General features: G+C 38.5%; 1 protein-coding gene and 1 pseudogene across 2 annotated transcripts in view; one reads left to right on the top strand and one right to left on the bottom strand.

Annotated features, from left to right (window-relative positions):
• Positions 1–25431, bottom strand: part of SOHLH2 (spermatogenesis and oogenesis specific basic helix-loop-helix 2) — a 55674-nt gene that overhangs the window by 21521 nt on the left and 8722 nt on the right. For both annotated transcript variants that reach the window (XM_058687400.1, XM_058687408.1), the window contains exons 2-6: positions 20107–20321; positions 8529–8590; positions 8346–8450; positions 6491–6590; positions 4523–4633 (exon numbers count right to left, since the gene is read on the bottom strand). In XM_058687400.1, coding sequence (XP_058543383.1) covers positions 4523–4633; positions 6491–6590; positions 8346–8450; positions 8529–8590; positions 20107–20321 — 593 coding nt within the window. The remainder of the gene's footprint in view (positions 1–4522; positions 4634–6490; positions 6591–8345; positions 8451–8528; positions 8591–20106; positions 20322–25431) is intronic.
• Positions 21550–22203, top strand: LOC131487122 (large ribosomal subunit protein uL22-like; annotated as a pseudogene).

The raw sequence follows: 25431 nt of genomic DNA, 5'->3' as shown, positions 1-25431 counted from the left end.
TATGTTTACACAACGGAATATTCCTCAACAATAAATAGAAACAAACCACTAAAACACACAACTGTAATGAATCTTAAAACATTTTCTAGGTGAAAGAAGCCAGACATAAGTGTACATATTGATGGTTCCATTAATATATAGTTCTAGAACAAGCAAAACAAATCTATAGTGATAGAATAGTAGCTGTTGCTAGGAGATGCAAAAGGATAGACCAGGAAAGAACATGAGATAATTTAAAATGCAGGTTTTATTATTATTCAGGTATGCTGAGGCCAACAGATCAGGAGATGACCACCATTAAAAAGAGTTTGTTACTCACAGTTCCCAAGAGGAGGGGGCCACTTCACACTATGCAAGGCCACATGGGGAAGCACCAGGGTCAGTTAGGAGGCAGGAGGAGTCAGAGGAAAGAAAACAAGGGTAAGAGAGTTTATTGTGGTTTCTGAGAGAAGAAACAGGCTAGGTGGGTAAGCAGGCCTAGGATTGGCTAGTTTGAATAACTTCAGCAGGCTGTGGGATGTAGGGGCTGTCCCAGGTTGGCAGCACATCACCATGAGGTGATAAGAGCAGGGAAATATTGGCCTGGAGCATAAGAGCCTGATAGAGAGAATGGGCGTGGATGGTCTCTGGATTGGTCAGTTTGTACATATGCAGGGCATGCTCACCAGCAAATCATTTACTATCTCTAGAAGCTGGCTAGTGCTGGGATGAGCAGTCTCTACATGGTCAATAAGGTACCCGATGTCAAAACATCAGAATAAAAAGACATACTTGGAGGTGCCTGGGTGGCTCAGTTGGTTAAGCATCCAACTCTTCATTTTGGCTCATGTGATGATCTCGTGGTTTGTGGGTTTGAGTCCTGTATCAGGCTCTGTGCTGACAGCAAAATGTCTGCTGCAGATTCTTTCTCTCTCTTTCTTTCCACCCCTCCCCTGCTCTCTTTCTCTCTCAAACCAAGTGAACATTTAAAAAAAAAAAAAAAAAAAAAGACATACTTAATACACAAGGGAACATTCTGATAATGGAAATGTTGTGGTTTAGATGGGTGTATGCATTTGTCTGCCTCATGACCAATGCTGGCCCTTCCCTATGTATTCCTGAATGGTGTGATATACCTCCTCCTCTTGGGAACTGTGGGTAACAAACCATCTTTTTAAAATTCAAACCAGGGGTGCCTGGTGGCTTAGTCAGTTAAGCGTTCAACTCTTGATTTTGGCTCAGGTCATGATCTCAGGATCATGGGATATCTCTCTCTCCAAAATAAAAAATAATAAATTAAATAAACTCGTCAAACCAAACACTTAAACACATGCAACTTACCTCTTACAGACACTGATTTAATCTTGATATCAATTAAGTGTAACTTTTTATCCTAAATGTTCTAATATTCCTGAGACTATATAGTATATTAGCAAACATTATGGATCTAGCCTTGTTCATTGCTTCTCAAATCTTTCTGGCTCTAACATCAAATTTAGGAACTTGAGGTTAGGAGAGGGCAGGAAAATATGAGACCTGTATCCTTAAATGATAGTGGAGCAAACAGATTGAGTAAAGTTTCATCCTTCGAGACACAACTCAAAGTGACCTCTTATGAGCACTTTGAAGTGAAAGACTTCTTTCAAGTCTTATGTATTAACTAAAAATGTGTCCAGATGCACCTGGGTGGCTCAGTTGCTTAAGCATCTAACTCTTGATTTTGGCTCAGGTCATGAGCTTATGGTTTGTGAGTATGAGCCCCGCACCAGGCTCTGCGCTGACAGTGTAGAGCCTGCTTGGGATTCATTCATTCATTCATTCATTCATTCATTCTCTCTCTCTCTCTCTCTCTCTCTCTCTCTCTCTCTCTCTCTCTCTCTCTCTGTGCCCCTCCACTCTCACATCAGATCTGGGCATGAAAAACAATGAAAGAGAGGTAGCATCTCCCAATATCCTTTCATTGCAGCCATTTAGAAATATCACAAATTCTAACACCAAATAAAGTATGGAAAACACAATCTTAGAATATAAAATGTATAATATATAGTTTTAAAAATACTCCTGCACTGTGTTTTTCTCACTCAGTGCAGATCACTGAAATCTATGGGACAGTACTAGCCAACAGGTCCCCGCTAAGTCTTCACTCAGCCAAAGTGGCAAACGTGAGTGATAGTCTTTTGGACTAAACTAGGCCATCAACTAGCCCATGTCATCAAGACCAAACCCTACCACATTCCCATTAATCTTCAGCAGATAACACAGGCCATTTGGCAAAAATTACTCAATTTTCCTCATGAAAAGATTCATCTTTATCTTCAAGCTTTAGCTTCTTCTTTCCATTTTTAGAAGAGGTGTTCTTCCACCTGGTTCTAGATTCCATAAGCTTCTACCTACTTAGGGATGCTAAGTCCATAACCAACCCCCTCTCTAGCTATAGGGGATTTTACTATTATTTGACCTTCCTCCCACTGAGAGGTGAGGTTCTATGTAGCCTTCCTTTAGATTGGGATAGGTTTTATGACTGCTATGACCAATAGACATACAGGAGAAGTAGCACTGGGCCAGTTTCTGGTCCCCCGCCTCAAAAGAGTGGCAGCTTCCTCTCCCTGTCTCTTGGAACACTCTCTAGGATCCCTGGGCTGCCATGTAAGAAGCCTGACTACCATGCAGGAAAAGCTTCAGTTGATAGCCCCAGCTGAGCTTAAACTTCTAGCCATCCCTCCAAAGGCTCCAGACATCAGGTCTTAGACCATCCTGACTAGACCATCCACTAGCTGAATACTACCAAGTGACCCCAGCTGATGTCATGTAGACAGAATTGCCCACTGAGCTCTGCTCAAATTGCTGATCCATAAAACCATGTATCAAGCCAATACATTTTGGCTTCATTTTTTATATCATAGATATGTCATTTTTTTACACTATAGATCATCACAACATGAGTATCTTCACGACCTCTGTCTCTCTTCCAGGTATTTTCTTTCGGAATATAAAAACATATTCATGTCTGGCCCAATCTTATCAACATTTTTCATTTTACCCAAGATCCCCTTTTACTTATCACACACCCTCATTTTCTTTCCTTTCACTTATGCTCCTGCCTTTCATTCTCTATCTTTCCACAGTGGTGCTTCTTCCCTAATCATGCCAATGAAATTATTTTTGCCAAGACCAATGATGTTTAGGCTCTGACAAATACAGTTAATTATTAGTTCTTCTCTTACTTGCTCTCTGTGTCATGTCATTGAACACTCATTCTTTTAGGAAACTCTTCTCTGGTCACCTCAATTCCATTCCCTCTTGGCTTATCTTCCTAGTAACTCCTTCCTTTCTCCCTTATTTCTTCTCTGCTGCCTGTACCCTAAATAGATTTTTCCCAAGGTTCTCTTTTCCACTTATCTCTTCTTTACATGGTTTGCAAACTCATCATATCCATCCCTACAACCACTGCTTCAAGTAGATGCTGTATCCTGAGAGTTCTAAGTCCATATTTGTAGCCTAGATCTTTCTCTAGAACCTAAGGGTCAATTCTGACTGGACAGCTTCATGGAAACTCCCCTAGAGTGTTTACACCCAACAAGAGCAAAAGTCACCTCCCACTGCCAGACTGCCATTCTCCTGGACTTCCCAGTCAGTTGGTGAATGCAACATCTATTTGAAAGTTACACTTGACTCCTCCTGCATCCATGCTTACACTGAATGTACTTACTTAGTATATCTGGAAATGGTTTATTCCTCCTTATCCCATTTCTAAAACCATAGTTCAGGATTTCATCACTTCTTTTTACAGATTCCACAAGCTTCCGGATTCAACTCACTCTCTAACATCCTGCTAGAGTGTTCACTCTAGGTGCAAATCTTATCATATCACTCTTCGGCTAAAACCCTTTGGTGCCTCCCCAACAGTTTCAGATTCAAATTCAAATTTCTTAACATGACGAGCACAATCCTTGGCTACTACTTCTCATCTCTTGCCTCTTCCCACTTGTGCCATTATAGCCAAGTACATGGATACACTTGGAGTTTCATAAATTCACTGAATTTTCATATTCTTCCAGTCTCTATACCTGCTGTTTCTGCTACATGAAACATCCTCCCCTTTTAAAACAAATTAATAGTCACTTTTTGTTTAAAGCTCAATTTAGCGATCATTTTCTCAAGAAAGCCTTCCTGCCCCCTTATTCTGTCTTAGGTAACTTTCCCAGTGTGGTTACTATGTGCTCTTCTCTATCATGACACTTAGAACATAATTTTCTATGTAACATCCTATTGAGAGGTCTGTCTGAGCACTACACTAAGATTTCGAAGGCAAGGATTTTTTTTATCTAAGTTCTCCAGTCACCCTTTGGCACATATCAGATACTCACAGATATTTCTTGAATGAATGAATGAATGAATGAATGAGTTAGTGGCACATATTTGGTTGCCAGATTAACTAGTTTCACAGAGACTTTTAATAGTAATACAAAACGTTATGAAATTCATGAAAGTAATTTCTTCCTAGAAAGGAATAATGTTAAAAAAGGGTTGTATCATAATTCACCTTCTCAGCTTTTCTTTGCTTGAATGAAGAAGAGAAACCTTTTTGCTTTTCTCAAACTCTGGCAATGGAGCCTTTAATTCAAGCCCAGTCTCACTTCTTAGTGATTCAGAGCTAGAAACAAGAGAAAATCATGTCACAGATTTCAGAGGAAAACTGTCAGACAATATTAAACAATCAGCACCAATACACTAATCAAAGGTGCTTCGAACTTCCTTGCTTCATGTAAAGGTGCGGTAAATACCAAAGCACTTTACCTTACATACTTGGTGAAGAATATTTATTTCAAAGACTCTAAAGAATTTATGATCAAGATCATCACAAATCCATGATTGATTAAACTCTAAAATATACAGATAAAGAGTAACAGATACCAGCAGTATTAAAATATTCTGACTTCATTGATTATGACTCTCCAAATTATATGACTGTATCGAAAGGTGTATAATAGGAAAAAACCACAAAGGATTAGAGGGTTACATTACACTATTCCAACCTGATCAGCAAAGGTCAGATATCCTCCATTTATGGATATTTTCTGGCTCTACCATTTTTCTAAAACTTCTCCATGCATTTTGATTAATTTTTTTAAATAATTCCCTAAGAAACAAATAAACTAAAATTATCTCCTTTATCCCAAGAGACAGAACTTAATTTGAAAATTTACTTTTATTTGTAGTGGTAGAATTCCGAAGCAAAACAAAGATTCAAGACAAGGAGGGTTCAAAAAGAAATTGCAAATAATACAAGAAAATTACAAAGCCTTCCAAAACCCTTCCCAATCTCATATCCCAGATAAAGTTTAATACAATAAATTTATTTCTGGTTAAAATGTTAAAATATCAAGAAACTTGTTGATATTTTTGCACCACTTAAGTGAGCACATCTTTGGTTTAACCACACTTATTGGTTGCCAAGTCTTTTCCTTATTCAAAATAGTAGATGGTCACATTTCTACAAACAGTTGATGGTCACATTCTACAAATTCTGGAAGTGACTGACTCAAAATTCTCACCATCATCATTCATGTCCTCAGCAGCTATGTTTATTGTAGCTCTATGCTCTGTTTAAAATTAAAATCCCGGGGCGCCTGGGTGGCACAGTCGGTTAAGCGTCCGACTTCAGCCAGGTCACGATCTCGCGGTCCTTGAGTTCGAGCCCCGCGTCAGGCTCTGGGCTGATGGCTCGGAGCCTGGAGCCTGTTTCCGATTCTGTGTCTCCCTCTCTCTCTGCCCCTCCCCCGTTCATGCTCTGTCTCTCTCTGTCCCAAAAATAAATAAAAAACGTTGAAAAAAAAAATTAAAAAAAAAAAAAAATTAAAATCCCTTTGGAAATCAGCTTAAAGTGAATGAAATTCACAAAAATTGAATTTTTATAAGCAGATAAAGAAAGGTCTGACCCCCAGTTCAACTGCCTATCCAATGCAGTTTTGAATACCAGCTCTAATATCTATGGGGGTGGGGGGTTGGGTGGATGGGGACAGAGATAGAGAGACCTTTTTTAAGGGTTGTTTTCTCACTAACTGAGGGGACAGATTCATAAGTTCAAAAAAGACATCAGGGAGAAGCTTAGTGGTAGGTGGATAACATCTGAGGCTGTTCTTGTCTGTTCAAATACTGGGGTTATATGTAAAATTTTTTTCTGAAGAAGATTCTACTGTTTCTAAAAAGTTTGAATATTGCTGCTATTATTTAACTCTGATTAATGGTAACTCAGACTCTACCACATCCAGTGTTGGGGAACTTACTACCTTGCAATTCACCCTGGTCCCCTGTGATCAAATAGGATTGTTAAGAAGTACTTCCTAGGGGGGCCTGGGTGGCTCGGTCAGTTAAGCATCTGACTTTGGCTCAGGTCATGATCTCACAGCTTGTGAGTTTGAGCCCTGCATCAGGCTCTGTGTTGACACAGAGTTCTCCAGAAATTACCCAGTAAAAATTTATATTATGAAAAAGTGAAAACAAAACTAACCAAGCAAATAGGTCAGCAGAAAAATATCCCAAGTGTTCACTGCAGGAGTTCTGCATGGGCAATCCAGGTTCTTCAGGCTTCACAGAATATTCATTCTTAACTGAAAGTTTTAAAGGGGGACTATTTTAATTCTAACATCACTGGTGGGGACGATGTTAATCACACATACAAGCCCTGAACAAAAAGCAGTTGCCACTTTTTACTCAACAGAGTTTACAAAGCAGTATTTTTTAAATAGAATGCCTTTTATAGATTTCAGTCTGTAAAGCAGGAAACCACCCAGGTTAGAAAGTAAAATGAAAATACTACATTCTATTCACTCCAGACATCAACCAAATTCTAGAACCAAATTCTAGTAACTTAGTGGTAGGTGTGCTTAAAACACATTCAACTGAGATTTATTTATTAAGTTTTTATAGGTAACTGTCATACTTAACAGAAAATAAGTATGAGTCTGCAGTAGGCAGCTGTATTGTCAAAATATGACATCTGATGGTTTTTTCTTTCTTTCTTTTTTTTTTTTTTTTTTTTTGCAGCTGCTCATTTTCAGAGCAAACATGAGATGACCAGAAGCAGACGTGGTTATGACCAATAGGAAGGTGCTAGACAGCTGGTGATGAGCAGCTGCTCTATTTCCACTGAGAACCAAATAAGAGTTTGCAAAGAGGATTTGGGTCACCAGTTAGCCATTTCCAGGAAGAACTCTGAAACTCAGGGGCTGAAAGCCATTGGAATGTTATAGAACAGACTCACCAATCTGCCCTCAATGTTAAAAAAGGACATGAAAAAAAGAGGAGTGTACTGAGTCCTACGTCATCTGGAGTATGAGTTTATACAGGATAATCCTGAAAGTGTTTTTCAGGCCCATTTTAAGAAAAAAACATCTTAATTTTAAAAGATTCCTAGCTAATATCCCAGGCCTAGAAAAACCACAAATAGTCATTGACCACAATGATTTCAGTAGAATTTAATTTCAGAAATTGGAGTTTGTCCTTTCATGAGCCAAATTAAAGCTAATTTAGCTTAAGTGTTTAGATGCTGGTGATACACATTAGACAATGTAGGTGAAGAGTTTTGAAATGTGAGGTCTAATTGAAGCACTGACAGTAATTACCTAGGTCTAAAAATCTAAAACGGAAAGGACAACCACCCTAGCAACTTACAGAAGTAAACTAATTTATAAGCAAGGGTTTTGCAAGCAGAAAGTATGATAAGATTCAAGGTTAGTGGCCCTGGCTTTTAGACACTCATACAATGACACAGCATGATTAATTCCATTTTAAAGAGCAAGAAATGATGGTAACAGCTAGGGCACTAAAAAGAAAAACCCTGTGCCTGCTGCAACACTGTTTGCCCTTGTGCAACACACTTTAAGCTTTGGAACATGTAAATTTTTTCTTCGCAGGTAGGGAACATATGCTTCCTTTTATTTTATTTACACTTTTTCCTTCAGACTATGATTAATAAGGATTACATGTTCTTTACAGTACATAGCACACAGTTAATCCTCAGCAAATAAAAAGCATAAGTGGAATACCAACTTAAAAATGTACATATAGGGGCGCCTGGGTGGCGCAGTCGGTTAAGCGTCCGACTTCAGCCAGGTCACGATCTCGCGGTCCTGAGTTCGAGCCCCGCGTCAGGCTCTGGGCCGATGGCTCAGAGCCTGGAGCCTGCTTCCGATTCTGTGTCTCCCTCTCTCTCTGCCCCTCCCCCGTTCATGCTCTGTCTCTCTCTGTCCCAAAAATAAATAAAAAACGTTGAAAAAAAATAAATAAATAAAAATGTACATATATAGTTTTTGGAGCATTTAATTAGAATTTTTCAAACCTTTGGAAATTTGGTTTTCACTCACCGGTATTTGAGAAATATGTTTTCCAGTATTTTACCACAATACTCATTTTTTCGACTGTCAGTGGTTCAATTAAAGTAACATCAGCTCCATGCCCTGAAACACAACCTAAGAATTTCTGCATTAAATATTGACCTTATGACTTCTATTTATAGAAAAAACATAATATATACAACAGGCACGTACCTTTAAAGTTTTCAGGGGTTATAAAAACAAACAGCAAATGTATATTTTTCTTCTTGCCAAATCTGAGAGGAAAAAAGTGTTAAAATGAAGCAAAATCATCATTTGAAAAATTGGGATTCAATATTTTACCTTAAGAACTAAACTAGAATGATTTTATTTCTTTAGAACTTCAAATGATGGCATTAGTATGGAATTTAGTAAAAGTAGCATCTCAAATTAGCAATGGAAAAAAGATGAACCACTTTTATTCTTGTTTAAAAAAAAAAAAAGCCTAACTTTTATCCATGTTCTTGAGCTAACCACCAGTTTACAAGAAATTTAAGGAAAAGAGAAATATTTTAAAGAATGCTGTGGGAATGGGGCGCCTGGGTGGCTCAGTCAGTTGAGTGTCCAACTCTTGATTTCAGCTCTGGTCATCATCTCATGGATTGAATCCCAAGTCGGGGCTCTGCACAGACAGTGAGGGGCTTGGGATTTTCTCTCTCTCCCTCTCTCTCTGCTGTTCCCCAGCTCACACTTTCTCTCTCTCTCAAAATAACTAAATAAACTTAAAAAAATATGCTGTGAGGATGAAATCAGCAAAAGCCAGAATGTGAAAAACTCGGTGAGACAAATGGCCCCTTTAAAAAATACATATAAATAAAGAGTAAGACAAAAAAAAAAAAAAAAAAGGAAAGGAATAATTGAATCTTGATTTATATAAACTAACAGTTTAAAAAAATCATAAGATGGGTGGCTGGCTGGTTCAGTCAGAGGGGCATGCAACTCTTGATCTCAAGGTCATGAGTTCAAGCCCCATATTGGGGGTAGAGCCTACTTAAATAAAAACTTTAAAAAAAAAATAAAAAATCATAAACACAGAAACTTGAACACTGGATATTTGACAAAATTAAAGAATTGTTATTAATTTTCAGGTGTTTATTGTTATTGCGGTTATTTTTTTTAAAAGAGTCCTTATCTTTTAGAGGTATTTATTAAAGTATTTATGGATGAAAGAAAATGATATCTTAGATTTGCTTTCAAATAATTCACCAGTTCAGCAGGGGTGGGAGAACTGGAAGGGCCAGAGATGAAACCAGATTGGCCATGTGTTGATAACTGTTAAAGCTGCATTATGGGTACAGGCAAGTTCATTATACTTTTATATGCTTGAAAAATAAATAAATAAAAGAAATGTGGTGTTACAATAAACTATACTTAGGAGTTCAGGAAGTTGGAATTTCTGATAATTTAATGGGTACTGAACTTTGGCTTTGAATAAAAGGAAATTATTTTCCAAGGAGACTATTACTGTGAGCCAGACTAAAGAGAACAGCTAGTGGCGCCTGGGTGGCTCAGTCAGTTAAACATCTGACTTCAGCTCAGGTCATGGTCCTGCAGTTTATGAGTTCAAGCCCTGCGTCAGGCTCTGAAGCAGATTCTGCGTCTCCCCCTCTCTCTGCCCCTCCCCTGCTCACGTTCTGTCTGTCTCTCTCTTAAAAGTAAATAAACATTAAAAAAATTAAAAATAAAGAGAACTAAACTGCTAAACTAAACTGCCTAAGAAAAAATAACTATTCTATAATACTTAAAGTATCACTTATTATATTAATATGTCGTTATGTGTGGTTATTATTTATTCCCTTAAGACAGGACCTGGAAGAACCCCCACTATATAATATTGTTATATTATCTTATATACGCATTTGAAAATAAAGGCACATTATGCCATGCTCCAAATTACATTACAGTTGATCCTTGAACAGCATAGGTTTGAACTATGCCAGGCCACATATATGTGGATTTTTTTGGATAAAGTATAATACAGTAGTAAATGTATTTTTTTTCCTTATGATTTTCTTAGTAACATTTTCTTTCCTCTGGCTTAGTTTATTGCAAGAATACAGTATATAATACATATAACATACAAAATATGTGTTAATTGCCAAATTATCAGTAAGGCTTCTCATCAACAGCAGGCTATTAGTAGTTAAATTTTGGGGGAGAGTCAAAAGTTACACACGGATGAGAACCACACTTGAATTGAGAAAGACTGAATAAAGCAGACTGCCATTCTTAGGGTGGGTGGGTTTCATCTAATTAATTGAAGACCTAAGTAGAATAAAAAGTCTGAGAACTCCTCCAGCCTGACTACTGAGCTGAGACATTGGCCTTTTCCAGCCTTCAGATTCAGACTGAAATATCAGCTCTTCTTGGGTCTTGAACCTGCCAACTTTTCAAATGAAATTTATACCATCAGCTTTCCTGATCCTCAGACCTTTAGATTTGGACTGGAACTACACGTTGGCTCTCCTGGGTCTCTGGCTTGCCAATTACAGATCTTGGGACATCTTGGCTTCCATCATCGCATGAGCCACTTCCTTAAAATAAACCAACTTCTTCCCTATCTCTAGATAAATGGACAGATAGATGATAGATCAGCATCCTACCGGCTCTGTTTCTCTGAAGAATCCTGATTAATATAGCCACATTTTATTTATTCATTCATCTGTCTATGGACATTTGGGTTGCTTCTACCTCTCAACTACTATGAATAGTGCTGTGAACATGGTGTGAAAATATTTCAGAAACATCCTTACAGACACATCCAGAGGAATGTTTTGCCAAATATCTAGGCATCCTATGACCCAATCAAGTTGACACATAAAAATTAACCATCACAGGGGCAACTGGGTGGCTCAGTTGGTTAAGTGTCCAACTTTGACTCAGGTCATTATCTCGTGGTTTGTGGGTTCAGGCCCTGCATCAGGCTCTGTGCTGAGAGCTCAGAATCCTGGTTCAGATTCTATGTCTCCCTCTCTTTCTGCCCGTCCCCCACTAGCACTCTGTCTCTTCTTCCTCAAAAATAAATAAACCTTAAAAAAATAAAAATAAAAATTAACCATTACAGTGTTATATACATACAATGTAATATATTACTCAGCCTTAAAAAGGAACAATCTGTTAAATGCTACCATATGGGTGAACCTTTAAGACATTATGTTAAGTAAAATAAGCCAGTCACACACACAAAAATACTATATAATTTCATTTATCTGAGGTATCTAAAGTAGTCAAATTCATAGAAATAGAAAGTAAAATGGTGGTTACTGAAAGATGTTGGGAGGGGTAAAGGAATACTTGTTTAATAGGAATAGAATTTATGATTTACAAAATGAAAAAGTTCTGGAGACATATTTCACAACAGTGTGAATACACTTAACACTACTGAAACTGAACACTTAAAAATGGACAAGATGGGAGGCACCTAGGTGGCTCAATGGGTTAAGCATCTGACTCTTGATTTCGGTGCAGGTCACGATTCGGTGGGTTCGAGCCCTGCATGGGGTTCCACACTCGCACTGAAGAGTCTTATTAGGATTCTCTCTCTTCCCCTCTCTCTGTCCCTCCCCTGCTCATGCTCTCAAAATAAAGAAACATTTTTTAAAAATGCACAAGATAGTAAAATTTGTGTTATTTGATTTTACCACAATAAAAAAAATACCCCCCACAAAAAGAAGCCATACATGGATTTTCGACTGTGCAAGGCATTCATGCCCCCAAACCCCATGTTGTACAAGGGTCAACTGTATATGAGATTTATATTTTTTTTAATTTTTTTTAATGTTTATTTATTTCTGAGACAGAGAGAGACAGAGCATGAGTGGGGGAGGGGCAGAGAGAGAGGGAGACACAGAATCAGAAGCAGGCTCCAGGCTCTGAGCTGTCAGCACAGAGCCCGACACGGGGCTCGAACTCACAAACCCTGAGATCATGACCTGAACCGAAGTCGGTCGCGCAACCGACTGAGCCACCCAGGCGCCCCTGTATATGAGATTTATATATCTGAGTCATATATATATTGAGAGCCCTCTATATGCCAGATTCTGTGCTAGGCTCTGGGGGATATCATAAACAGGAAAACAAGGCCTCTGCTCTGATAGAGTTAATAGTTTCTTGAAGGGGTCAGACACTGAAGAAATCACTGTAGATAATTAATGAAGTAGTCAAATATGTGCCCAGTGCTGTGAAGGAAAGCCTTAGGGGCTGGTGGGAGTACCTACTTGAGAACTAACCTACCTTGCAGCCTCAGGCTTCCAGGCAGGAATGCCTCTGTGGCTGACTAGGAGTTAGCCACACAGAAGGTAGAACTGGGGAGAGAGCAGACTCAGAGAAGCAGTAAAGTACATTCGGGACAAACAGAACAGGCCCTGGGAAGAGGCCTGGGGTATAGAGAATAGGTAAGTTTGAGAAAGTGAAAACGCCCAATATGGTACAGAGCATCTGAGGGAGGGACACATATGATGAAACCAGAGGGGTACATAGGCCTTTGGGCCAAATTAGACATTTGGTATTCAAATGTCCCAAAATATTAAAATACCACATATTAAGTTATTGGCATGATTGTATTTGCATTTTAAAAAGGCCACTCTATGATGGGACAGACAGGCAGAGTGTGTCCTATGTGGTGGCACAGGGTGAATTTGAGAGACCATACTGCAGTTATGCGGGCAAGAACTGATGGCAGAAAAAAGACATACCCGAGAACTTTCTATAAAAAAATAAATACTTCTGGCGCACCTGGGTGGCTCAGTCAGTTAAGCATCCAACTCTTGGTTTCAGCTCAGGTCATAATCTCATGGTTAATGAGTTTGAGCCTTGTATCAGGCTCTGTGCTGATAGTGCAAAGCCTGCCTGGGATATTCTCTCTCCCTCTCTCTCTGCCCCTCCCCTCCTCACTATGTCTCAAAATAAATTTGAAACTTAAAAAAAATTGTTATAAATAAGTAATTCTGAATATTTACTAATTATCAGTGCTAACATGTGACAAGAAGGATTAGTGCTAACATGTGACAAGAAGGATTAGTGCTAACATGTGACATTCACACAACTGAGGTCTCTTCAGGCTTGATTCTGCTCTGTGAATTCTGAGGAGTTTGGGCTAAAAGAGAAAAAAGGAGAGAAAACACATTTCTAAGAAGAAATGAGACGCTCAGGCAGAAATAATACCATCAAATAGGCATACACGGGAGGGAGCATAGGATTAGACTGGCAGACTGGACATGGAAATAGGAAAGGCACATGAGCATACTGGTATAGGAGGGCATGTTGGCATGGTGGATGACAAGAATGTCGCTCGCCACAATGTAAGTATTTCATGTATATTTTTAAGTGGGGTATAATGGAGGTATGATTACTGGATGAGGAAACAGAAGTGGAAGGGAAAGATGGACTGAACAAACAGGACCACAGAAAGAAACTTACAAGGTAGTGTAGCTCAACTTTTGGAATAAAAATTACTTGTTGCTTCACAAAAAGTAAATTATAAGCACACTTTAGAATTAGGGAATTTTAAATAAAACAGATTATTAGCTTTTAGAAATATTCTATGTCTGGGGTGCTTGGGTGGCTCAGTCAGTGAACGTCCGACTTCGGCTCAGGTCATGATCTCATAGTTCATGGGTTCGAGCCAGGCAGCGGGGTCTGTGCTGACAGCTCAGAGCCTGGAACCTGCTTTCGATTCTGTGGCTCCCTCTCTCTCTCTGCCCCTCCCCAACTCACACTCTGTCTCTCTCTTAAAAATAAAAATAAACATTAAATTTTTTAAAGAAATATTCTATTTTTTCATTTTACAAATTGATTTTACTGGCATTAAAATAAGTTAGATTTGGATATATGAATATATATATAATGCCCTCATGATGACTTTCAAACTTCAAGCTTTACATCAGAGTTGGAATTCCTGTATTTTTGTCATTAGCACAGAATCAATTACCAACTCAAATACTTCCCCTGCTAGCGAAACCCTAATTGTGATGCTGTACAGGAGCTCCACTAATCAATAGAATTCCCAGAATCCAACACACTGGTGTGGAGCTTAGCTGCTCATTAACATTCTCTACGGATCGATAAGCTAAAAGAGTTTCTAGTTTCCAGGATCACCAAAAAAAAAAAAAAAAAAAAAAAAAAAGGAAAAAGAAAAAAAAAGTCCTCTTCCTAATGAATCAATGTTCCTTAAAACAAAGCAACACAAAAACAAGGCAAACATCTCTTTCATCCACCCCAATTAACAGCACTTCTTTCATATGCCAAAATCAAATTGCAGATTCTGAGACCTTATAAGTACCTTCTCAGTTGAAGTCTCTTGGGTTTTAAACATTTGCAATTCATTAGGGGACAATCCATTTCTCCTCATTGTATTTCATACAATATACTGTTTAAATGTCATGATGGTTCCTGAGACCATACTCTACATACAAGATTGGATGTTGATATTCTAGTGTCCCTTCCTATGCCTGTCTCAGGTATTCTCTGAAACCGAAGGCAGTTATAAGCTCAAAATGCAGCAGTACAGTTCCCTAGTCTTGCCACTATACCCGGGTCTGGTCCCTGGTAGCTGGGGGGGTGGGGGGGGGTGTGGAGACGGTCAGATAAAATGTCTTGAGCTGAGCTGTACACTCAACTGACTAAAGAGCCTCAGGAAAGTCCTGGCCTCTGAAATCTATCATCAGTAAGAGAACCAATGGTGTCTTATAAGTCCCTATGAAGCCAGGGAAAATTTCTAAACGCATTTACTTTAGAGTCAAAAGGACTCCAAGGGACAAAAGCCAGTGTCATTTTTGGGTAGTGGTCTCGAGTACAGTTATCCATTATGCTGTCTGTGGGCCAAATGCAGCCAAATTAACTTGGCTGGTCTATTTGGGACTTGCAACAAACAACGTTCTTTGCTAATGACCATTAATTAAAACATTTTCAGTGATAAAACTGAGAGCTTTACTATACATGTGAAAACACTTAAGTTCACTCGCTACTAGTAGGGTACCTGTGATAACATGTAGTTGAGTTCTGAGAATTTATTCTGGTCAATAGTAAAGGCTGGTGTGCTCTCTTCCCATTATGTTACTCTTCAGAAGAGTTCCTGCTGTGACCATCCTAAGTCAGGGTCACCACATGACATGATGTTAAGCATATTAAGACCTAGAATTTTCTGCAATTCCTACTTATACTCAACCATCAATTATAGAATAATGTTTTTAGTAAAACTACTTTCATGTTTTGTTATTTTGTTTATTATGAAGCATTCAGCAGGGTAGGTCATGCCAACTGACTAATGAGACTTACTGAGTTGCACTGTCAAGTCAAAGATGTTTTGGAATTAGGGACACAAAAGCACAACTTGTTAGACCCCTGTGGCTCACTAAGATTTCTTAGTGAATTAATAAGTCAACTGATCAGACAATTGAAACTATATGGGAAAGATAAAGTCAGAGCCAAACTGGATTTGGAGACTGAGCAGATGGAACCGTATTCCTTTGCTACTGCTGGACTGCTTGGAGCTCACAAGAACCACAGAATTCTAAAAACTGCAGAGACATTTCATGGAATGGAAAATCACAATTTCAGACAGGATCCATACATTGTTGATGAGTTTAAAAGATATTTTAATTTTCCATACCTGCCTTTGGAAGATAAAGTATCAGGATGTGTCTGGATTATCAAGTATCTGCTCTTTGAGTGTGGTTCAATTTTAGAATTCTGAAGCTAAGCATATGAACCCTAAAACTATCTTAAAATATTTTATCAGTGCTGGGGTACGTGGGTGGCTCAACTGGTTAAGCGTCTGACTTCAGCTCAGGTCACAATCCCACAGTTTGTGGGTTCCAGCCCTGCGATGGGCTCTGTGCTGACAGCTCAGAGCCTGGAGCCTGCTTCAGATTCTATGTCCCCCTCTCTCTCTGCCTCTCCCCTGCTCGCGCTCGCTCTCTCTCTCTCTCTCTCTCTCAAAAATGAATAAACATTAAAAAGTGTTTTTTAAATACGTTTTATCAACAGGTAGTATTTGAGTTAAACCAGCTCAATAAAAATGTATTTATAAAATGAAACCCAACTGGGGAGTACTATTAAGAATGTTAACCTGTAATTGAAATGTGCCATAATTCTTGAGAATGTCAGTCTGTGAAGTACCAATATTTTTTAAATATGATTAAATATGATTAAATATGATTAAAATTGATCCCTGATTAGCTTCAAGCTGAAAATATCATTGTTCTGTAAGAATAAATTTAAGAATCTTATTAAACAGGCCGCTTACATTTTATTCTAAAATAAGCCTAACACTATAGCTAATAGGCTACATGCTTCATTCTTATTTTTAATAGAAATCCATATGCCTTATAGATAAATAGATTTGTGATCACGGGCTCTAATACTACAAATAAAGGTGGACACTTCTACTCTATATTAAGCTCCTCATTAACTGGTAAAACACATAAAGTACCCAGAGAGAAAAAAGTAAGACGAATAGTCGTATATCTTGCCAAACCCATCCAGATTTTGAGATATTACAACAACAAGGATCTAAGGGGGGAAAATCTAAAATACAGCAGAAGAAAAGCTAAACAAGACATTTTATTTTGGTTTAGTAATTAAATGTCAGCCCAAACGCAAAATATACAGTGTTTTAGGAAAGATAAAGGCTTAAATGCCTTACAAATGGGATAGTATGTTTATAGGACTCATTACTCTAAAAAAACCCACAGGTTCAAAAATATAAACATGCTCCACAAGGGTTTAAATAATTCATAAGTAATAAACTCATAACAGATCTTAGGGCAAGAAAGGGAATTCCAGAGACATTCCTAGCCTCTGAGGTCAGTATCACGAAAGGCAAAGATTTCACAAAGAAAACTGTCCATTTTTTAGGGAGGAACACAAAAGCTAGAACTCACTGTCTGCCCTGAATGGCATTTCTTCTATTCATCCACACAATCACTCACTCATACCCACAGCAAGGTACTGAATACTTGCTATTAGTCAAAATCTATACTAGATATTGGGAATAGCGGAACAAGAGACAAGAAAAACAAATCCAGGTGTTTTCAAATGATCCTTTTTTTCTTTCCAAACAAATGTTTCTATAGCAAAATAGTAGAACCATATGGTAAATATACTATTTTGGCATGTCTATATATTTAATGCCTTCTTTTTTCCCTGCTGAGAAATCTTTAGCTGTGTTATTCAGAGCAAAGAAACCAGCAATAGGGAGAATCCACACGGTGAATATGTTCTCTCCCCCAATCTTCTACCTTTTAATAATTACAACTGGACATAAAACTTGTTCTTAAATAGAACTTTATTCTTAGCCTGTTCAAAATGTAGCTTCAATACTGAGCAAATATGAAGCCTTTACCACAGAGGGACCTGGCTAGGTTCCCACTCTTGGAATGAGGAGAGAGATCAGCCACACTGATTTGTCCAGTGCTCTTGTAAAATGGCATGTATTTTTAGTTTATACAAAGTTTGGCATATATTGAATCTCAGGTGTAAAAGAAGGGGCTTCAACACACAAGCCAAGTAATTATAGACTTTTATAAGGAACATGAAGAGAAAAGACTTCTCCTCAGAGTTTTGTAAAAACAAGCCATATGGTCTTAGGTAAACCACTTCACCCTTAGTTGTTTGTAAACTAGGGATGAAGAAACCTGTTCCACCTCCCCATAACACTGTTGTAAAAATGCTGAAATACTATAATAAATGCAATATTATGATGAGGTCCCAGCCAGGGGAATTCTATTCATAGGAGTCATTTTTTAAAGGTATATAATAAAATAGGTTTATCTTCAGAAGAAGGACAGTTCACAACATGTCTTGGAAATGAAATCCACTTTGAGGTAGCCTGTCTGGTTTGTCTAGGGTTCATACTCCCAGGAGAAAGCCAAAACAAATGCAGTAGATAATCTAAGAAACCCCAAGAGCTGCATCCGTCTCTCCACCTCTCTCTTTAACAAGGAACTCATTACTTTGACCTCTTCCCATTCCAACTTTTCTTGTCCCCTAACAGAATACACTTGCTACTTTTTATTCAGGGATAATACTGACTCTGAACATTCTCCTTTAGTCTTGAAAGGCCTGTCCAGTAATTATTACAAGTCCTTGTATATTCCAATATTACCTGCAATTACACTTTCTCTATCAAATCTTCTCGTAGAAGGGGAACGAAATTGTTTTGACCTAACCTTGTTTAAAAACATCCAGAATGGCTCAAAATCCTATGTAGTCAGGCAAGGAAGCACCTAACTCTCCCACCACCAGACTCCAGATCTCTAAAGTAGAGTGGGTCAAACAGAACCAGAACATCTATGGAGCTACAAGATGAAACAAAAATATTGGAGGTCATATTGATCTGGACTCTACGGATCCAAAGAGTTTTGAGGCTTTTCCACATTAGGACATCTCTTGAAGGAGACACTTTGAGTCCATCGCTAATATAACACAGAGCTAAGAGTGCTCACCTTAGTATCTGCCATAAAAATTAATGAACTCCAAAAAGATGTGTCATTTAAAAAAAATTTTTTTTTTACATTTATTTATTTTTGAGAAACAGAGTGAAACAAAGCATGAGTGGGGGAGGGGCAGAGAGAGAAGGAGACACAGAATCTGAAGCAGGCTCCAGGCTCTGAGCAAGCAGTCAGCACAGAGCCTGATGTGGGGCTCAAACCCACAAACTGTGAGATCATGACTTGAGCCAAAGTTGGATGCTCAACCGACTGAGCCACCCAGGCACCCCGGATGTGTCATTTTATTTTATTTTATTTTATTTTATTTATTTATTTATTTTTTTAATTTATTTTTGGGACAGAGAGAGACAAAGCATGAACGGGGGAGGGGCAGAGAGAGAGGGAGACACAGAATCGGAAACAGGCTCCAGGCTCCGAGCCATCAGCCCAGAGCCTGACGCGGGGCTCGAACTCACGGACCGCGAGATCGTGACCTGGCTGAAGTCGGACGCTTAACCGACTGCGCCACCCAGGCGCCCCCGGATGTGTCATTTTAAATGACATAGTTATTCAAAAGGAGTACCTATGGGATTAAGGTAAGTACTATGTACCAAATAAATTTCTATGACCAATTAATTCTCACATTCACCCACATCACTGTTTTTGCTGTTGTTTTACCTTTTTTTAATGTTTATTTATTTTTGAGAGAAAGAGGGACAGAGTGCAAGTCAGGGAGGAGCAGGGAGAGGAGACACAAAATCGGAAGCAGGCTCCAGGCTCTGAGCTGTCAGCACAGAGCCTGACATGGAGCTCAAAAGACGGGAGTCGAAGGTGGACACTTAACTGACTGAGCCACCTACGCTCCCCCACATCAATTACTTTTTAAATTAAAATGATAATTCTTATAATAGTATGCCAAACTGGCAATAAAAACAATACTATGTATACCTATTCTTCCCATGAAAATGTCTCTCATCTTAAAAATTAAAGCATAAACAGTACCATCTTTAAAGGTTTTTTTTTTTTATAGAAATGGGTTTCTAAGGGCACTTGGGTGGCACAGTGGGTTAAGCATCTGACTCCTGATCTTGGCTCAGGTCATGATCTCACAGTTTATGAGTTCAAGCCCCATATCCGGCTCTGTGCTGATGGTGCAGAACCTGATGGTGCAGAACCTGCTTGGGATTTTCTCTCTCCTGTCTTCCCGTTCCCCACTTGTGCACACACACACTCTCTCTCTCCCTCTCAAAAAAAAAAAAAAAAAACAAAAACAAACAAAACTTTAAAAAAAATTTAAAAATATAAACGTTTTTGAAGTTCACCTAATTAATTTGGCAGCTTCCAGCTCGTCAGCAGTTGGTAAAGAAGTCATCTTCAAGAAAACCATGTCAAATGGGCAATTCTCCAGAAGTGCTGCTGCCCCCTCCACATCTCTGATGGTTATGGAGACTTTTGCAATATGTGAAAAGGATTTCTGCGCAATATCAGCCAGGTACTGAACAGTGACATCTCCAACTAATAAGAGGTCTATTTTTGCCTGAAAGAGAAGGAAAAAAAGCAGAAGTACCACATAATTCATATCTGAGCACAGAGAAGGTGCCATGTATGAGAGGATAAAATAAAGGTGACAAATAATACCATGACTGACTATACAAGCAGACTGAATGGTCAACGATAAGCACCTCAGGGACAGGAACTAGTAGTTTCTTGTCCTCAGTACTTAGGGTAGTGAATAGATCTGATGGTCATGCTATTTTTTTAAGGTTTTTAAATGTTTATTTATTTTTGAGAGAGAGAAAGAGAGAGAGTGCGAGGAAGGGGCAGAGAGAGGGAGACACAGAATCTGAAGCAGGCTCCAGGCTCTGAACTGTCAGCACAGAGCCCGAAGCAGGGCTCAAACCCATGAACCATGAGATCATGACCTGAGCCAAAGTCCGATGCTTAACCAACTGAGCCATCCAGGTGCCCCAAAGGTCATGCCATTTCTAAAAGTTCTGCCTACAAATAACTATTCTACTGTGATTTTCCTCCCAGTTTCTTTTTCATTCTAGGAATAGACAGGATTCTTAAGGCCCAGTTTCCCAATCACTCATCCTGCTGGAAAGTGTTTACTAATGAGAAAAAAACTGGTGATTCTCCTAAAGCACTTGTTTTAATGAAACACACATTCCAGAGAACAAAGTAAGATTTAAATTCCTAAATTCCAAGAGATACTCACAGTCTTTTCTGTAAATGGAATATACATGCCATTCAAACTTCATTATTTTAGAGCCAAAAAGCATCTTTCTTTCCTTTGGGGGTTATTTTCAAGCACATTCAATCAAGAAAAATATAATTTCCATCTTCACCTTTTATTTTCCTATGTTTTATTCTCTACAGCTATTGAACATAATCCACTAAAACTATCAAAGAAGGGCGATACTTAAATTAGTGAAAACAGCAGACACTTGGAAACGGCAGGCCACAGGTCCGCATGAGAAAACAGATTTGGGAGCTGACCAGAATTGAAGCCAAAAGAAGTGGGTGAAGGAGTTGGAAATACCTAGGAAGAGAAAGGCAGCTTAGGGCGCCTGGGTGTCTCAGTCGGTTAAGCATCCGACCTTGGCTCAGGTCATGATCTCACCATTCATGAGTTCAATCCCCACGTCGGGCTCTGCACGGACAGCACGGAGCCTGGAACTTGCTTCAGATTCTGTGTCTTCCTCTCCCTCTCTGCCCTTCCCCAGCTCAAGCTCTGTCTCTCTTGGTCTCTCAAGGATAAATAAATGTTGCTTCCTCTTCCCGTAAACGGCCTGAGGTGATCTCTGAAAATGGTTCGCTATTCACTTGACCCGGAAAACCCGACAAAATCATGCAAATCAAGAGGTTCAAATCTTCGTGTTCACTTTAAGAACACACGGGAAACTGCCCAGGCCATCAAGGGTATGCATATCCGAAAAGCCACCAAGTATCTGAAAGATGTCACTTTGCAGAAGCAATGTGTGCCATTCCGACGCTACAATGGTGTAGTTGGTAGGTGTGCCCAGGCCAAACAGTGGGGCTGGACACAGGGTCGATGGCCCAAAGAGTGCCGAATTTTTACTGCACATGCTTAAAAATGCAGAGAGTAATGCTGAACTTAAGGGTTTAGATGTAGATTCTCTGGTCATTGAGCACATCCAGGTGAACAAAGCCCCCAAAATGCGGCGTAGAACTTACAGGGCTCATGGTCGGATTAACCCATACATGAGCTCTCCCTGCCACATTGAGATGATCCTTACTGAAAAAGAGCAGATTGTTCCTAAACCAGAAGAGGAGGTTGCACAGAAGAAAAAGATATCCCAGAAGAAACTGAAGAAACAAAAACTTATGGCCCGGGAGTAAATTCTGCATGGAATACATGCAAATAAAAGTAAAAACAGAAAAAAAAAAAAAAAAAAGGATAAATAAATGTTAAAATAAATAAATAAATAAATAAATAAAGAGAGACAGAGAGAGAGAGATTGAGAGACACAGAGAGAGAGAGACAGAGAAAGGCAGCTTGCCAAAGATACAACCCTTCAGAGCAGGATGCTCTTGAAGGTGGCCCACCATGGAGTATCCCTCTGCTTCACCCGGTGTCCCAGGGGCTGCTGAAGGGAACTTAGGAGGTGCAAGAAACTAGTCAGGTTTAAAGTAAGTAAAACTTTGGCCCTTCTTATTTCTGCCTTCTAATTTTCTTTCTTCTGTTAAAAAAAAGAAAAGAAAAGAAAAAAGTGAGTCTTCTTTTATCCCTCTCTCATATCCTAATTTAATCTCCTCCTCAGAAGCAACCACTGTCAATGATTTTGTCTATATCCTTCCAGATGAATTTTTTTTTTTTTGCTTTTTATTTTTTCCCTGTTTTTTTTTAAATTTTATTATTTTTTAAAAATTACATCCAAATTAGTTAGCATATAGTGCAACAATGATTTCAGGAGTAGATTCCTTAGTGCCCCTTACCCATTTAGCCCATCCCCCCTCCCACAACCCCTCCAGTAACCCTCAGTTTGTTCTCCATATTTATGAGTCTCTTCTGTTTTGTCCCCCTCCCTGTTTTTATATTATTTTTGTTTCCCTTCCCTCATGTTCATCTGTTTTGTCTCTCAAAGTCCTCATATGAGTGAAGTCATATGATTTTTGTCTTTCTCTGACTAATTTCACTTAGCATAATACCCTCCAGTTCCATCCATGTAGTTGCAAATGGCAAGATTTCATTCTTTTTGATTGCCGAGTAATACTCCATGGTATATATATACCACATCTTCTTTAACCATTCATCCATCAATGGACATTTGGGCTCTTTCCATACTTTGGCTACTGTTGATAGTGCTGCTATAAACATGGGGGTGCATGTGTCCCTTTGAAACAGCACATCTGTATTCCTTGGATACATGCCTAGTAGTGCAATTGCTGGGTCGTGAGGTAGTTCTATTTTTAGTTTTTTGAGAAGCCTCCATACTGTTTTCCAGAGTGGCTGCACCAACTTGCATTCCCAACCTTCCAGATGAATTCTATGTTAATCATATAACAGATATATACCTTTTTTTCATAAAGGAGATATTTTTAAAAGTGAGTTTCTTTTCTCACTGTAGTTCAACAATTCCTCAGAAATTCCAGTTCACTGGGAACATTTTCACTTCCCAGGCTGTTAAAGATTTACTCTCTTAAATACACGTTTTCTATCATTTGTTGGGATCTGGAGTAGAAGAAGAACGTGTACTCATCTGTCATCTTGATCCAATCTTCCTCATTTATGAGGATAGTAACTTATCAAACCATTGTTGTTATAATGCTGTAATGAACACCTTTGTGTACATATGTATTTTTAGTCTCATTAAATTCAAAGTAAACCATGGACAACTTATGATGGATCTAATATGAATAACGGACAGGACTGAACCAAAGAAATAAACAAGATTACTGTTTAAAAGAATGAAAAAGAAAAATGTGGCATGTACAAAGAATATTATTCAGCCTTAAAAAGGAACTGAATTCTGATACATGCTACAATGTGAGTGAACCTTGAAAACATTATGCTAAGTGAGAAAAGGCAGACAAAAAAGCAGAAATGTTGAATTATTTCATTTATATGATGTCTCTAAAATAGGTAAATTCAAAGAGACAGAATATAGAATAATGGTTACCACGGGCTGGGGGCAGGGGAAAATGAAGAATTAGTGTTTAATGAAATACAGCATTGTTTTGAATGAGTTTTTAGAAGTTCTGAAAATGGGTAGTGGTAAAAGTTGCAAAGCGTCATAAATATACTTAATACCACTGTACACTTAGAAATGGTGAAAGTGGTAAATAGTATGTTATGTATATTATACCCCAATTTTAATAAAAAGGAATGAGGCGCTAATACATTCCACAATATGGGTGAAGCCTGAAAACTTTATGCTAAGTAAAAGGAGGCTATAAGAAAAGACCACGATTCTATTCACATGAAATGTCCAGAGTAGACAAATCCATAGAGACAAGTACTTTAGTGCTTACCGGGGGGGATACGGAGGTTGGAGTGACTGCTAATGGGTACAGAGTTTCTTTTTGGGATGAAGAAGATGTACCAACACTTACTGTGGTGATGTTGGTCCAGTTCTGTGAATAGCAACCCTGGAAGTGTGTACTTTAAACGGGTGAATTTCATGGTTATGAATCATGTCTCAATAAAAGTTTATTTTTAGGGGCGCCTGGGTGGCTCAGTCGGTTAAGCGTCCGACTTCGGCCCAGGTCACGATCTCACGTCCGTGGGTTCAAGCCCCGCGTCGTCGGGCTCTGTGCTGACAGCTCGGAGCCTGGAGCCTGTTTCAGATTCTGTGTCTCCCTCTCTCTCTCTGACCCCCCCCCCCGCATTCATGCTCTGTCTCTCTCTGTCTCAAAAATAAATAAACATTAAAAAAAAAAAAAGTTTATTTTTAAAGGAAAATAAATGGAGGAATAAATACATCTTTGTACAAGTAAGTCTAAGTCCTAGTGCCAAAACTGTAAGATTAAAAGGTAATTTTTTGCTTTTGTTTCTCAACTTAGATACTGCCAAATTGTTCTTCCCAAAAGACAGAAAAATCCCCAAGAGTGTACAGGAGTACCATTTCCCCAATCCTTAATAAGACTATTTATTAATTTTCTTCATTTTTGCCAATATTGTGAGGAAAAAAAACCCAATCTTCCTTTTTGTTTGCGTTTTTCTGATTAACTGTGAAGTTGGGTATCTTTTCATTATCGTGGCAATTTCCACTTCTATTTATTGCATATTCTATTTATTATGCTTGTCTATTTATTATCTTTTTCTAGGTTCCTATCTGTTATCTTCTTCTTATTGCTCCATAGTTTATATATTCTGGATATGTTAACTACCTTTTTCTATTTGTCATGGCTTTTAACTTTGATTACAAGGTCTGTCACAAATAAATGTTTAATATTTAGTAACAGCCACCTACTGTTTCTTTATGGGCTTGGTGAATTTCATCTTGCTTTCAAAGCCATCTCTATTTACATTATTAAAATATGTTTTCATAGTGTGTTCTAATACTTCTATGGTGTTTTTTTTTTCGCATTTTGCTTTTTATCTCATATGGAATTTATTTGGCAATGTATCTAATTTCATCTCTTTCAAATGCAGGGCTAATTACCCAAGTAGCCTTACTGAA

The sequence above is a fragment of the Neofelis nebulosa genome, chromosome 1, assembly GCF_028018385.1.
Source record: "Neofelis nebulosa isolate mNeoNeb1 chromosome 1, mNeoNeb1.pri, whole genome shotgun sequence".
NCBI classification, from domain to species: domain Eukaryota; kingdom Metazoa; phylum Chordata; class Mammalia; order Carnivora; family Felidae; genus Neofelis; species Neofelis nebulosa.
Note: the sequence above shows the minus strand (reverse complement) of the source record. Positions and strands in the feature narration are given on the sequence as shown.